This window comes from Ictidomys tridecemlineatus, chromosome 2, assembly GCF_052094955.1.
Source record: "Ictidomys tridecemlineatus isolate mIctTri1 chromosome 2, mIctTri1.hap1, whole genome shotgun sequence".
NCBI lineage: Eukaryota > Metazoa > Chordata > Mammalia > Rodentia > Sciuridae > Ictidomys > Ictidomys tridecemlineatus.
In genome coordinates, this window is record NC_135478.1 from 1,397,666 (window position 1) to 1,412,574 (window position 14,909).

The following is a 14,909-nucleotide window of genomic DNA, read 5'->3' on the forward strand; positions in this document are numbered from 1 at the left end:
CTCAGTGAGACCCTGTCTCTAAATAAAAATAGGGCTGGGGATGCAGCTCAGTGGCTGAGTGTCCCTGAGTTCCATTCCCTATACCACCACAAAAAAACAAACAAACAAACAAAAAAAAACTCAGGCCCCTTTCTGGTACAGTGGCCCATACCTGTATTCCTAGTTAGTGCAGAGGCTGAGCCCAAAGGAGCCCTGTGTCAAACTGTAATCCCAACATCAGGAAGCTGGGGCAGGAGGGTCACTAAGTCTGAAGCCAGCCTTAGCAATTTAGTGAGACCCTCAGCTATTTATCAAGACCCTGTGTCAAAATAAAATTAAAAAGGACTGAGGAGGTGACTTAGTGGTAGAGCACACCTAGGTTCAATCCCCAGCACCAAAAAACAAACAAGCTAACAAAAAAGACCAGCCTAGGCAACAGAGCAAGATTCCATTTCAAAAAATAATAAAATACCGTCCAAACAGTGGCACATGCATGTCATTCCAACTACACAAGAGGCTGAGGCAGAAGGATAGCACGTTGGAGACCAGGCCAGTCAACTAAGCGAGGCCCTGTCTAAAAATAAGAAACAAAAAGGCTGGGGTGTAGCTCAGTGGCAGAGCACTCCTAGGTTCAATCCACAGCACCAGGGTGGGGGGCACCACTTCCCTCATTAGAGAGTGTGTGGTCCACCCTCAGGGTTGCCAAACAAGCTGACCAGGGACAACCACAGAATGGGGTAGAGGGACAGGAGCCAGGAGATCCTACCTGGGCAGAAAAAACCACCTGAGGGTGTGAACACACTTTGAATCTGGCTAGCCACACTCAGTATCTACACTGCAGGCCAAACAGCTACTCCTTCAGCTCCAACAGAACTGAGGATGGCATCCAACTGCTCACACAGCCACCAAGCAGCCAAGCGCTGAGGATGCAGAGCAAGGTGCAGCCAGAGAGGCAGGATGGCGTACAGTTAAGAAGAAACCAGCTCCTTGCCCAGCAGGTGACAAGCTTCTGGGAAAGAGCAACAAGGCACAAGACCTCAGGTTCCCAGCCAGGAGCCTGGCTCAAGGCACCTGGAGCGAGTTCCTGACTTTCTGCTCCTTCGGGCACAGGCCAGTGAGCAGACCAGCTCATATCTGGCACCTGGGCTTGCAGGGCCTAACCCTCCTATTTGGGCATTCCTCAATGAAGCCAGCCGCTTGGTGGCCACTCAATGTTCCTGTTTCTTCCCTAATCTAGGTCACAGGTTGGGGGAAGGGAGGGGAGGGAAGGCAATGATGCCCAGTTACAATTTCACTTCTGGGAGACCATTTCCACCCCTGGGTTTGGTTCCTGTTTGAAGCTGGCTTTCCCACTCCAGCGTTTTCTTGGCTGCTCCTTTATGGGGGCTGAAGGGACAGCCCTAGGAGCTTGGGCCCAGAGGCAAGGCCCTGACATCTGGCAGTGTCCCCAGCCTGGCCCCGGGAAGCAACCTGGACACGGTTCCCCATCCAGGAATTTCTCCACGGGACACCCTCCGATCCCCTGCCTCCCGCTCCCGAGGAGAGTCCCCATGAGAATCAGGGGTCTCCTGAGTCCCCATGGTTCCTGGGCGCAGACACCAAGCCCCACAACTTCGCCTGAATAGGGAAACTCACGAGGTCTCTGTGCAATGCCCGAGGGGAGGGGGCAGAATCTCCCCGAGGGGCGAACTGAGGCTCCGGGAGGCTGGCCACCCTGCGGCAGGACCCGGGCCGCCGCCTCGGGAACACTGCTGCCCCAGGTGGTCCGCAGACCGCAGCACAGGGGTACACTGAGGCTGGTCAGGGAGAGGACGCGCAGCGTCGCTGCCCCTGGACAGGCGGGGCCGGAGCTCGGAGCGTGGCCGCGGGCACCGGCTGGAGGCTGAGCCGGCCGGGTGGGCAGGGCGGGCAGAGCCGGGACGGTGACCAGGCCGCACACCCCGCTTGTGCCGGCTCACCTCGTCCTCCTTGTGGTTGCGGATGCCGCGGACTAGGTCCTGCAGGTTCTTGTCGAACATGCGGTCGATGCTGCCCTTGACCATCTTGAGGGCCATCGCGGCGGCCCGCGGGCTCTGGCCCCCGAAGGTCCGCGGCCCGGCACCGTGCGGGGGCCCGGGAACCGCGCCTGCCGCCCGCGGAGCACTGCGCTGCCGGCCGCCGCGGCGGGACAGGTGCCCAGGCCAGGGCGGCGGCGCGGTCCGTGAACAGGGACGGCGGCGACGACCCCCTGCCCAAAGGCCCGCGCTCCGGAGCCTAGCCGCTGGCAAATGGCGGACAAGATGGCGGCAGGTCAGCTGACGGCGGCCGCCGGGTCCCAGCCGGGACGTCGGAGGAAGCCCCGCCCCGCCTCGGCCCCGCCCCTTCTCCTCCGTTTCCCTGACGACGACAGTCCGCCCAATCGCAAGGCGAAACTGCCCTTTTCCGTTGCATGGTTCCGCCCCCTCAGGGTCAGGCTCTGCCCTCTCATTGGTCAGTGTCCTACGTAACTCCAGGCACTTCCTCGTTCCGTGTCTAGCCACGCCCCTGAAATGGGGGTCCGCCTCGTCCCGCCCCTGGGCTAAGTGACAGATATGGGCGTGATCTGTGGTGGGCGGAGCCTGGGTGGGCCGGGCGCCCACGTGGAGTTCAACTGTCCAGTTCCTGGAAAAGAACCTAGCTCCGCCTTGTCTGCATCTGAGAGATGACGCTTCCTGAGAACCTCCAAATTCCATGCTGCGAACCAATCCTGCGTCCCCTGCAGCCTCACAAAATACTGTAATCGCTCAGGACTGGACTAACGTGCCCTCAGGAAGAAACTCAGGCCAGAGCTGCAGCTTCAACGCAAGTAACTCACTCAATACATATCCATCGAGGACCCACTGTGTGCCAGGCATAGGAAGGGGCACCGGAGGCAACGGGAAATAAGATACAGCGAGTGCCCGCCCTAGGGATACCCCTTTAGGGAAGTAGAAGAGCCAGCCACAAACTCGGATAATACAGATGCAGCACAAATATGACTAATTATATCGAGAATACAGTTAAACCAAAGAGCAGAATAAAACGAAAAGTCCATGGCTGGATTGCTGCTCGATGATAGAGCACCTGCTTAGTGTGCAGGACACCTGGTCGGATCACAGCCACATTAAAAAAAAAAAATCAAAACCCATTAGAATGGGGCTGGACTGGACCTCAGTGGTAGAGTACTCACCTAGCCTGCGTGGGGCACTGGATTTGATCCTCAGCACCACATAAAAATAAAATAAAGATTTAAAAAAAAAACCATAAGAATGGATTTCATAAAGACTGGTTCAACTACTAGCCATTTTAATAAAGACAAATCAGGCACAATGGTGTATGCCTGTAGTCCCAGCAGCTCCAGAGGCTGAGACAGGAGGATGGTTTGAACCCAAGAGATTGGGGCCAGATTGGACAACATAACAAGACTCTTTGTCTTTAAAAAAAAAATGTAAACGGGCTAGGTGTGTTGGCACACATCTGTAACCCCAGCAATGGAGACGTTGAGGCAGGAGCATCATGATTTGGAAACCAACATCAGCAATCTGGCAATGCCCTAAGCGACTTAGCAAAACCCTGCCTCAAAATAAAAAATAAAAAGAGCTGGTAAGGTCGGTCGCTCAGTGGTTAAGTGCCCCAGGGTTCAATCCTCAGTACCAAAAAAAGAAAAAGAAAATGAAGTCCAGCGTGGTGGTGCATGCCTGTAACCCAACAACTCAGGAGGAGAGTCCCAAGCTCCCTGCCAGCCTGGGCAGCTTACCAAGATGCTGTCTCAAACCAAAAAAATGGCTATGGAGTTCTGTAATGCAGCACCTCTCAGTTCAGTACCATAAAAAAAAAGAGAAAAGAAATCTCATATCCATGTCTGTGTGCAATAGCTTATAATGCTTTGTGGTTTTGGGGGGTTTTGTTGTTATCTTTTGCAGTGCTGTGGCCATGCTAGGCAGGAACTCTACCATGGAGCTACATCTCCAGCTTTTGGGGGGGAGGATTGAACCCAGGGTGCTTAAACACTGAGCCACATCCCCAAACCTTTTAATATTTTATTTAGAGAGAGGGTCTTGCTAAATTGCTTAAAGCCTTACTAAATTGTAGAGGCTGGCCTTGAACTTTGAATCCTCCTGCCTCAGCCTCCCAAGAGCTGCAGGAATCCAAGCATGTACCACTACACCCAGCCCCAGCTCTTTTTATTTTATTTTGAGACAGGGTCTCAGTAAGTTGCTGAGGCTGGCCTCCAACTTGGAATCCTCCTGCCACAGCCTCCCAAGTCACTGGGCATATCGGCGTGTGCCACTGCACTCAGCTCTGGTTTTCTGTTTTTAGTGGCAATATTATCCTTTTCTTAGATACTTATCAGGGGACAGAGAGGTTATTCCTAGTATTTTCCCCTCGCGATGCCATTCCATGATACAGGTGTAAGAGCCAAAGGATGAGGCACATTCTTTTTTTTTTTTTTTTTTAAAGAGAGAGTGAGAGAGAGAGAATTTCCAACATTTTTTATTTTTTAGTTCTCGGTGGACACAACATCTTTGTTGGTATGTGGTGCTGAGGATCGAACCCGGGCCGCACGCATGCCAGACGAGCGCGCTACCGCTTGAGCCACATCCCCAGCCCCAAGGCACATTCTTGAAAGAAGGAGAAGAGTGAAGGCCAAGGAGTGACAGGTGTCCCACAGACTTGGGGCCACTCTAGGCGTGTGGAGAGGGAGAGCTGGGGGGAGTGAAGTGGAAGGGTGGCAGGGATGCAGTTGGAGCCTGCGCAGCAGAGGGCTTTGAAGGACAGCGCACCAGGGCACCAGCAGGCACTCAGCCTCCTCCACCCGCTTGGCAGGTGGTGAGGGAGAGCCCAGGGGAGCGAGCCCCCTGAAGTCCACAGAGGCACTGTGCAGGCCAGGTGTGGTGGCACACGACGTCATCCCAGCAACTCACGAGGCTGAGGCAGGACTAAGTCTGGGGCCAGATGGGACAACCACAAGACCCTGTCTCAGAATAAAATGGAAAGGTGTGGGGGTGCATCTCAGGGGCAGAGCACTTGCCTGACAGGAGGCCCCAGTTGTGCAATAAATAGGAAAGTCCCCACCATACTCTCTGTTCCCTTCCCTGCTGGATTCTTGTGTTTTTTTGTTGACTAATTATTTGTTTTTTTAAAAAATATTTTAATATTTATTTTTTTGGCAGACACAACATCTTTGTATGTGGTGCTGAGGATCGAACCCGGGCCGCACGCATGCCAGGCGAGCGTGCTACAGCTTGAGCCACATCCCCAGCCCTATTTGGTTTATTATTGGTCTGTATCACTTCTTCCCACCGGGGCACACATACCAAGAAGGGCCGCTTTGACTTTTCTGTGTGTTGTATGAATAGGGGCTTAAGAAATATTTTGGCCGGGTGCAGCGCACACCTGTCATCCCAGCAGCTCCGGAGGCTGAAGCAGGAGGATCACGAGTTCAAAGCCAGCCTTCGCAAAAAGCTGGGCACTGAGCAACTCGGTGAGACCCTGTCTCTAAATAAAACATAAAATAGGTCTGGGGATGTGGCTCAGTGGTTGAGTGCCCCCGAGTTAAAAAAAAAAAAAAGAAAGAAAGAAAGAAAAGAAAGAAAAAAAGGAATTTAAAAATATTTTATTTAATTTATTTTATTTTTTTAATTTAATTTAATTTTATTTTATTTTTCAGTGCAGGAAGACTGAGTAACATTTTCCAAAAGACCCGATTCCTTCTTAACCCGGAGCCGGTTAAGATTCCTTCTTGGGCTGGGGATGTGGCTCAAGCGGTAGCGCGCTCGCCTGGCATGCGTGCGGCCCGGGTTCGATCCTCAGCACCACATACCAACAAGGATGTTGTGTCCGCCGAGAACTAAGAAAAAATAAATAAATGTTAAAAAAAAATTCTCTCTCTCTCTGTCCCCCTCTCTCACTCTCTCTTTAAAAAAAAAAAAAAAAAAAGATTCCTTCTTAACCCGGAGCCGGCGGCTGCCTGCAACCCCCAGGGCAGCCAGCAGAGGGCAGCGATAGCCAGGCCCCGGCGGCCGAGGGACTGGAGGAGCCGCACCTTCCTGCACCGGGTCCAGCCCCCACGGCCCGCGCATCCACCCGCCTGGCCGCTGCGCGGGGAGCCTCGCCCGTGGACAGTTTTGGCAACGGACAGAGCTGAAAGACGAAGTCCCGGCCCGGAGAAGCTTTGGAAAACTAGTCCAGACCGAGGGGACCCAAGAGGCTTGGCCTGTGCAGGCACCGAGAGAGGTGGGTGGGGCTGGAAGAGTGGAGGAAGGTGACGTTGGTGGCTCCGGAGGGCCGGTCAGGGTCACCTGGCCAGCGCTCCCGCGTGCCCATGGCACACCCCCCAGGAGTTCTGTTTTGGAATCTGTGACAAGTTGGCGGCGTTCGTTTCCATTTGCTCTTGACAACCCACATTCGGAGAAGTGAGGTCCCTGAACCAGACCCCAGCTTCCAAGTTCAGACCCACATCGTACACCTCTCTACTCCTCCAGCTCCCACCAAGAAGGCACTGGGCTTCCACTTCCAAGTCCTTGCCGCGTGATGAGGTGTCACCTGGTGTAATAGCCAGCGCAGGCTCTTGTCACCGTCACTGCTGCTGTCCTCTACAGGCCAGCTCACACGGAAGGCTGCCCTGGGCCCTGCTGCCCTAGGCTCTAGCTCTGGGTTGTCCAGGCCTTTTCAGAGGTGGCTGGAGAGGTCCTTGATATCACCCAACAGCTGGCTCTTGGAACGGGGGGGGGGGGGGGGGGGGGGGGGGGGGGCTAAGTCCCCACAGTCCCCCAGCGACTGGTATAAACACCTCCGTGGAGGCTCACTTCACCCACTGTTGAGGCTTCAGGTGTGGGCGGAGTTGGAGAAAGGGGTAGTCACACACCTGGGTGTCTCCCCTCCACCAAGCATGGCAGAGCAGGAGCTCAGCACAGGTGCAACTTGGTTCCATCTCCAGGACCCAAAACACAACAAATCAAAAAGCAAAACCCAGGAGCCCACTAGTACGTCAGGGAGAGTCGACCCGGAGAGCTCTGGGAGGTGTTGTGAAGGAAGGAGATGAGGCTGCGCACAGACCATGAAACCCAGATCCAGCGGTAGGGTTCTTACCTAGCCCGCGGAGGCCCTGGCTTCAGTCCCCAGACACACACACACACACACACAACTGGCGCGGGGCTGGGTTTGTGGCTCCGTGGCAGAGCACTTGCCGAGCACATGTGAACCCATTTCAACAGTGGGTGAGATGAGCCTCCGCACAGGTATTAAGGCCAGATGCTGTGAATGAAGGTGCTGAAGCGCATGACCTTATTTACATGTGCTCCACCACCACGACCCACAGTGACCGCCTGGAGGCAGCACAGGAACCCGAGCTGCAAAAGCCAACTTGAGGGCTGGGGATGTGGCTCAAGCAGTAGCGCGCTTGCCTGGCATGCGTGCGGCCCGGGTGTCCGCCGATAACTAAAAAATAAATAATAAAATTCTCTCTCTCTTTCTCCCCTTCTCTCACTCTCTCTTTTAAAAACAAAACAAAACAAACAAACAAAAAAAAGCCAACTGAGATCCCTCTTGCTGTGTTCCTGTTGCATCATTTGCTTCCTCCTGGAGGCAGTGAGCTCCCCCCTCTGCAAGACAGGAAGCCTGGGTGCATCTCTGTTGGCAGGGAGGGAGGACTACCAATCCATAGGCCAAGGTCAAGGTCACCTGCAGATGGAATTTTGGAAAGATAGAAACATGTACAAACAGCCAGACAAGATGCACACTTCTGATGTCCCTGCCATATGGGAGGCTGAGGCAGAAGGATCACAAGTTTGAGGCCAGCCCCAGCAACTTAGAGAGGCTCTGTATCAAAATAAAAAAATAAAAAGGACTGGGGGTATGGCTCAGTGGTAGGGAGCCCCTGGGTTCAATAATGCCAGTACTGCAAAAAGAGGGGGCCATAGCTGAGCTTTTCAAGCCTGGGGCAGGGCACTGCTTGGCACAGGTGAAGGGCTGAGTTTTGTCCTCAGCACCACAAGGAAGAATAAAAAAGAAGAGAAAGAACCTAATGTGACAGGCAGGGCCCACAAGGCACCCGTGGGCAAGGTCCAAGCCGGGGCCACTAGACATGGAGCTTAGAGGAGAGCCCAGTTCCTCCGGGTCAGATCAGGCGAGGCGGGCATCGACCAAAGGAGGCCAATTGCAAAAGGCCTCCAAAGGAGGCTTCATTGAGCCGCACTCCCGGGCGGAACCAATCAGACCCACTGAGTGGACAGGAGGAGGGTCTGAGGAGAAACCGCATGGGGGCTCCGGACTGGACTTTTATGGGGCTTACAGCAGGAAGGGAAGGGCTTGGGACAGGAATAGGTGTTTTCAGAGTCCCTGGTCCTGTTGCAGTTGGCCAGGGGAGTTGGCTGAACGCCAGGATTGGCCAGGGGTCCTGCTGATTGACAGGTGTTAGTCAGGAGATCCCGCAGATTGACAGGCATTTCTGTTGGCGCCTGATTGGGCGCCTGGGGCTGCTTTGTTCTCAGTCACTGCCACTGACCTAACACTCAGCCTCACCTGGGCAGCTTGGACCTCTCCGTGGTGCTGAAACACCCGCTCTGTGGCCAGGGTTTGGGCCTAGGATTGTAGCCCTGCCCAGTCCTGCCAAATATACCCCTGGACCCCTGGTTTCGGATCCTGACCTTGTTTAGCTTGGGGGGGGCCGGGGTGAGGCTTGAATTCTAGGGCAGCCAAGGACAGGAGCCCCTGGACTCTCTGAGTATTCTCAAGCATGGATGCTCCCAGCAGGAGTGCCACAGAGAGGGTGGGGGCTGAGGGAGGGCCGCCCTTCACCCGCACACCTCCTGGAATGATGCCAGTTTGCACCTGGAGGACATCCAGTGTCACGTTTGGGCCTCAGATCAATCAGCTGGTTCAAGAATGTGAATTGAAACATATCACAGTCTCTGTTCTAGTGTCTCCACCTGTAGCAGCCTCCAGAAGCCACCAGACCCCCCACATCTGACTCAGGGTGGTGACAGAGACATGACAAATCACCGTTTTGTGGGGGGGGGGACTGGGGATTGAACTCAGGGACGATCTAGCACTAAGCTACAGTCTAAGTCCTTTTAGTTGGATTTTGAGGCAGTCTTGCACACTCTGGCTCTAACTTGGCATCCTCCTGTCTCAGCTCCTGAGTGGCCTGGATGACAGGTGTGGCAGGCCATTCTTCCAGACCACCCTCAGAAGTTACAGGATTCACCCAAGGTCACCCTGTGGGATGGGCGGAGGGGAGGCCCTGGGCTGGATGTCAGAGTGCAAGGCGGGACCCTGGGGAGCTGGTGTGGTCAGTGGCTGAGCAGAGGGAACAGCCACAGGGCTGGAGGGAGGAGTCCCAAGGTCACACCAGGGTGGGTTTGGCCACCAAGCCAGTGCCTGCAGGGCGGGGCAGGGCCAGGGGGCTGCGAGCCCAGCTTGGCCAGGCTGAGGCTGAGGCACCTGAGGGCCTCTCTGCAGAAAGAGGAGAGCCTGGTGCTGTGCACAGGATAATCCCAGCTCCTGGACACTGAGGCAGGGATTCCAAGTCCCAGGATGGTCTGGGCAACCTAGGGAGGCCCTGCTCAAACAAGTAACAAGGGCTGGGGTGCAGCTCAGTGGTGCACACCTGCTTGGCATGAGGGAGGCCCTGGGCTCCATGCTAGTCCTACAGAGGTTGGGGGCAGGGGACCTGGAAGGAGAGGGATAGTCCTAGGAGATAGAGAAGGAGAGAAGGAGAGAGGGAAAGGGAGAGGGAGAGGGAGGGAGGGGAGGGGGAGGGAGGGAGAGGGGCAGGGAGAGGGAGGGGAGGAAGGGAGAGGGAGAGGGAGGGGGAGAGGAGGGAGGGGCAGGAGAGGGAGGGAGAGAGGGACAGGGACAGGGAGAAGGAGGGAGGGGAGAGGGAGAGGAGGGAGGGGGAGGGGAGAGAGGGAGAGGGAGGGAGGGGGAGAGGGAGGGAGGGGGAGGGGAGAGAGGGTGAGAGGAGCAGGGAGAGGGAGGGAGGGATGGAAAGGGAGGGGGAGACAGCAGTGGGGAGAGAGGGGAAGAGGGAGGGGAGGCCCCTGGACACCAGTGTGGCCCTCTCCTGAGGGAGCTAACCCCCAGGCCTGTGGGCAGCCAGCCTGCCCCCGACTCTTGGTTGCCAAGGCCAGGAAGGGGATGCCAAGCTGGAGGGCTTAGGGACCCTTGTCTCTAGAGCCTTCCGGGCTGTCCTGAGGGGGAGGCCAGCCGTCCCAGCCCTGTGTCTGCAGGGTTCCTGGTCACCCCCCACCTGAGCCTGTGTTGCCTGAGACCCTCCTCGACCTCCCGGACCTCCCACCTCCAGGCTGTCCTCGCAGCCCTCAGGGACCCATTGGGAACCCTTTATTGATGGTTCCAATACTTGAGCCCCCTCTGGGCAATCCACCAAAACTCTGTTCCCAATGAAGGACCCCCTGGGCAGCGCGGCCAGCAGCCTGGGATCCCAGCAGCTCCCAGGGGAGGCCGGTCACAGCAGGCCTCAGCCATGGGGAGGCCTAAGCTGCTCAGTGGGACCCTGTCTCTAGATAAGACACAGAGGAGGGCTGGGGTGTGTGGCTCAGTGGTCCAGGCCCCTGAGCTCAACCCCAATGCCCGCCCCCCCCCCCATACACAAAAAGGGCTAAAACCAGCCTCTACCTCAGAGCAAGGCCTGTCCTAGGGAAGGGGGCGTGACCCTTGTCCTGGGAAAGACCCACAGAGCACTCCTAGGGGGTACCCACCCTGCTGAGTTGTTTGTCTGCAAATAACAGGAGAGGTCTGCCCAGCCAGGTGTCCCTGACTCAGCTAGGCTAGGTGAGGGCCCACAGCAACCCCCTGGCAACCTCCAATCAGCATGGGACAGGGAAATAGCTGGGCCGCCAGGTGACCCCAGCAGTTTATGGGGTTGATAACATGTTGGGAAACCACTCAGTTCAGCAGTACTCCCCTCGTGGCTTAAACCAGTCACTTGAAATGAATCCCCCACTGTACTAACCCATCACCTACCCATCTTGTTCCCGCCAGTGAATGTGCTGATCAATGTTCAGAGCTGTTGTTTGGGCTGGGATGTGGCTCAAGCGGTAGTGTGCTCGCCTGGTGTGCGTGAGGCACTGGCTTTTATTCTCGGCACCCCACTAAAAATGAAATAAAGATATTTTGTGTTCACCTAAAACTGAAAAAATAAATGTTAAAAAAAAAAAAGAGTTGTTGTTTGACTTTCCCGCGCCCTGGGACCCTGCGCTGGGATGGTGGTGAGTCCAGGCTCCAGTTTGCAATAAAGAGTCTTGTGTGGTTGCATCAGATTCGGCTCCTGGAGGTCTATGGGGTCCCACGAACCTGGCATGACACTGGGAGCCTGGCTGAGCTGTAGGGCACCCCTGAGTTCAGTTCCCAGGGTCACAAAACATTTTTTACTTTGGGGGGTACCAGGGATTGCACTCAGGGGCACTCAACCGACCACTGAGCCACACCCCAGCCCTGTTTTGTATTTTATTTAGAGACAGGGTCCCACTGAGCTGCTTAGTGCCTCGCTTTTGCCGAGGCTGGCTTTGAACTCGTGATCCTCCTAACAGCCTCCGGAGCCACTGGGATCAAAGAACACTTTTTATTGTTCACCCTTGAATCTTTATTTTATTTATTTTATGGGGTGATGAGACTGGAACCCAGTGCCTCACACATGCTAGGCAAGGGCTCTACCCCTGAGCCCCAGCCCCAGCCCCTATTGCTTACCCTTAGGACAATATTTTACTTAGAAACAGGGTCTCACTGAGTTGCTTGGCACCTCACCTTTGCTGAGGCTGGCTTTGAACTCACCATCCTCCTGCCCCAGCCTCCTGAGCTGCTGGGATGACAGGCGTGCCCACCGTGCCCACCGCACCCTGCCAACTGAGCTGTTGTGTTGTTTGGAGAAGGAGACTTTCTCTGTTTCCCAGGCTGCTCTTGGATTCCTGGGTTCCAGCGATCCTCCTGCCTCAGCCTCCTCCTAGAAGCTGGGTCTCCAGGTGCCACCAGGCCCAGCTAGAGTAAATAGTTGTGTCCTTGCTGGACAACAGAACTGTCCGCTCCCTCTTCCCTGCTGGTTCCGTGTCCCTCAGCTTTGCGAGGCTGTGACTGAAGCACCTGATTAGCACACTTAGAAGAGGAAAAGGCTATTTTGGCTCATGGTTTCAGAGGTTTGGTCTGTGGCGGGCCAAGTCCACTGCTGGGGGAGACAGGAGGAGAGGTAGCGCCAGGAGGAAGAGAACTGCTCGGCTCCGTGGCCGGGAGCAGAGACAGAGAGGGGAAGGGAGGTGCGGGGGGAGGCGCCCTCCAGGGCACCCCCGTGACCGCCTGCCTCCCGGCACACCCCACCTGCCCACGGTTACCACCAGTGGGTCCACTTGAACCATGCTGGACTGGTTGGGCTCACCTCTGAACACTCCTGCACTAACAGGAGCTCGGGGGCACCTCTGGCGCCCCACAGCACCCCTCATCTTTGTTCCCGCGGGGACCTGGACTCTCCCACTCTTTCTCCAAGGAATTGCGGACCCTCTACCCATCTCCCCAGGGGACTCTGCCGCCCCTCGTTTCCCCCTGAGCACCCCTGGAGCCTGCTCTTTGCCAGGTTCCCAGCTGGTCCTGGACACATGGGCAGTGCCAACACGTGAGGGGAGCCGGTCCCCCGGGGGGGGGGGGTGCAGGGAAGGCCTCTTACGGCAGGACACCTCTGGGACCCCCAGAGCAGGCTCCGAGGCTCCACCTCCTTCTGGACCCGTGTCTCTGCCTGCCCACCTGTCACTGCTGAGACTCAAGTCCTGCCCCGGGGGTGATCCTCAGGCACCCCTCCTGGGAAGGCGCCACTGGGAAGCCAGATACCCCCAAGTGCAAGCCTGGTTCCCAGCCATGACTCAGGCCTCCAGAAATAGAGCTGAGCTGCTGCATACATGGAAGGAGGTATTTTAAGGAACTGACTCATGTGACTGTGTGGGCTGGCAAGCCCCAGGTCTGCAGGGCAGGCGCCCGGGAAGAGTGGATGGCAGCTCACATCCACAGGCAGGCAGGCAGCGCGCGGGGCACAACTCCCCTGGGGGGCTCCCGTGTTCATAGGACTTTGCTTGGAGGGGGCCTGTCCTGTTGGGATGGAGTCTGCTGTGGGGGAGACAGACTGAGTTTGACTCTGAAGAGTGCAACCAGGAAAACTGGGAATTCGTACTCTAGGAGCAGGGACAAGGGGCAGGGAGCGGAAAATTACCACGAGGAAGCATCAGCCTCAGCCGCGAGGGGAGTTGTGGCTAGACCCAGAACCAGGCTCCTGCAGAAGGCGGCTGGGGGGTGGGGAGGAGTCTGATCAGACAGGAAGAGCGATCCCAAGGGAGGACAGGTGTTTCTGGCTAAACGGACTTGGCAGGATTTTTTTTTTTTTTTTTTTTTTAATCCTGGGCTCGACAAGGAAGAATTTGGGAGCCCAAGGTCAAGCCATAAAAGAGGGAGGAGCCTGCCCAAAGTTTGGTCAAGGAGAGAGTCCTCCTCAGGCTAGAGATAAAATCACAATGGTGGAGAGATGGTGGCGTGTTTGGGATTCCAGAACCCAGCCACACTTCTTCCCAGGAAGAACGGGAGTGTTCTAATAAGCTGGGTGGAAGAGTCTTTTTTTTTTTTTTTGGGTACCAGGGATTGAACTCAGGGGCCTCCACCACTGAGCCACACCCCAGCCCTGTTTGTGTTTTATTTGCAGACACTGAGTTGCTTAGTGCCCAGCTTTGAGCTGAGGCTGGCTGTGAACTTGTGAGCCTCCTGTCTCAGCCTCCCGAGACGCTGCAGATGCCAGGCGTGGCCACCAAGCCTGGCTTGTAGGAGACTGGTTTTATAGGTTGGTAACAGCTGAAAGAAAAGCCTGCAAAGACCCTGTGTGGAAAGGTCACCTCGAGATATGCTCCTGGTATGCCAGGTACAGTGGCCACATCTGTCATTCTGGGGACTCCTGCAGGGTCCCAAGTTCAAGGCCAGTCTGGGAAACTTAGACCTGGTCTCAAAATAAAAAATGAATTGCACTTTGAATATCTCACTTCTGTAGGATGCAGCTCGGTGGTAAAGTGCCCCTGGGTTCAATCTCCAGTACCAAAAAAGAAAAATAGAAAAAAAAAGTTGACATAGGTCGCTGCAGTTCACTTTTCCTGTGAGTGCTGCTGGGGACTGAGCCAGGTGCTCTACCACTGAGCCACACCCCAGCCCTTTCTGTCTGGGGACCGGGTCTGGCTCAGTTGCCCAGAGTGGCCTGCCACTTGCTGCCTGCTGCCTCAGGCTTCCCAGTAGCTGAGGTCACCATGGGTGCGGCCACCACACCTAGCTTTGCAGATAACTCTTATTAGATCAGGACTGGGGCAGAGGAACCTCAGGGTTGTGCTGACCGAAACCAGGCAGTTGGGGAAATTGAGCTCTTATCTCTTCTCTCCAGTTTTCTGGGAAGGTAACATAACAACTTAGTTTTCCTTTGGCCAAGTGAACTTTAGAGATAGTGATCCGTTTTGAGCTTTAACCTGGTCCGTTGGTGCCCAGGGCAGGAGCTTACTCCAAAACAAGGGCCTCCTACTATCATTTTTTATTTAAGAGGCTAACCTCTTAAAGTCCACTGATTTAAATTGAATGTTAATCTCATTAAAATTTAAGATATCTTCTTGGGGCTAGGTGTGGCTCAGTGGTGGAGCACTGGCCTAGAACTTGTGAGGTCCTAGGTTCTTCTACAGCACCTCTCACACAAGACAACTTTTAAGGTGACATCTAGAATATGCTTGAGCTGGGTGCAGGGGCAAGCCTGTCAGCCCAGCAGCTGTGGAGGCCAAGAAAGGAGGATGGCAAGTTAGAGGCCAGCCTCCATAACTTATTGAGGGCCTGTCCCAAAATAAAACAAAAAGTCGCAGTGGGTGCAGTTCATTGGTAGTACGCCTCTGGGATCAATCCCCAGTTCCCCACAAGAA

The 14,909-nt window shown here is 55.4% G+C and overlaps 1 protein-coding gene and 1 long non-coding RNA gene across 2 annotated transcripts in view; one reads left to right on the plus strand and one right to left on the minus strand.

Annotated features, from left to right (window-relative positions):
- The window catches only part of Ap3d1 (adaptor related protein complex 3 subunit delta 1), a 38,608-nt gene extending 36,338 nt beyond the window's left edge, over positions 1-2,270 (minus strand). Inside the window, exon 1 of the mRNA XM_005331992.4 lies at positions 1,938-2,270. Within this exon, the coding sequence (XP_005332049.1) occupies positions 1,938-2,033 (96 nt within the window). The 5' untranslated portion in view covers positions 2,034-2,270. The remainder of the gene's footprint in view (positions 1-1,937) is intronic.
- On the plus strand, positions 2,138-5,867 carry LOC144371028 (uncharacterized). The gene is made up of 2 exons (XR_013431172.1): positions 2,138-2,803; positions 5,648-5,867. It is a non-coding gene; the product is annotated as an uncharacterized LOC144371028 (long non-coding RNA).
- Positions 5,868-14,909: the final 9,042 nt, after the last annotated feature.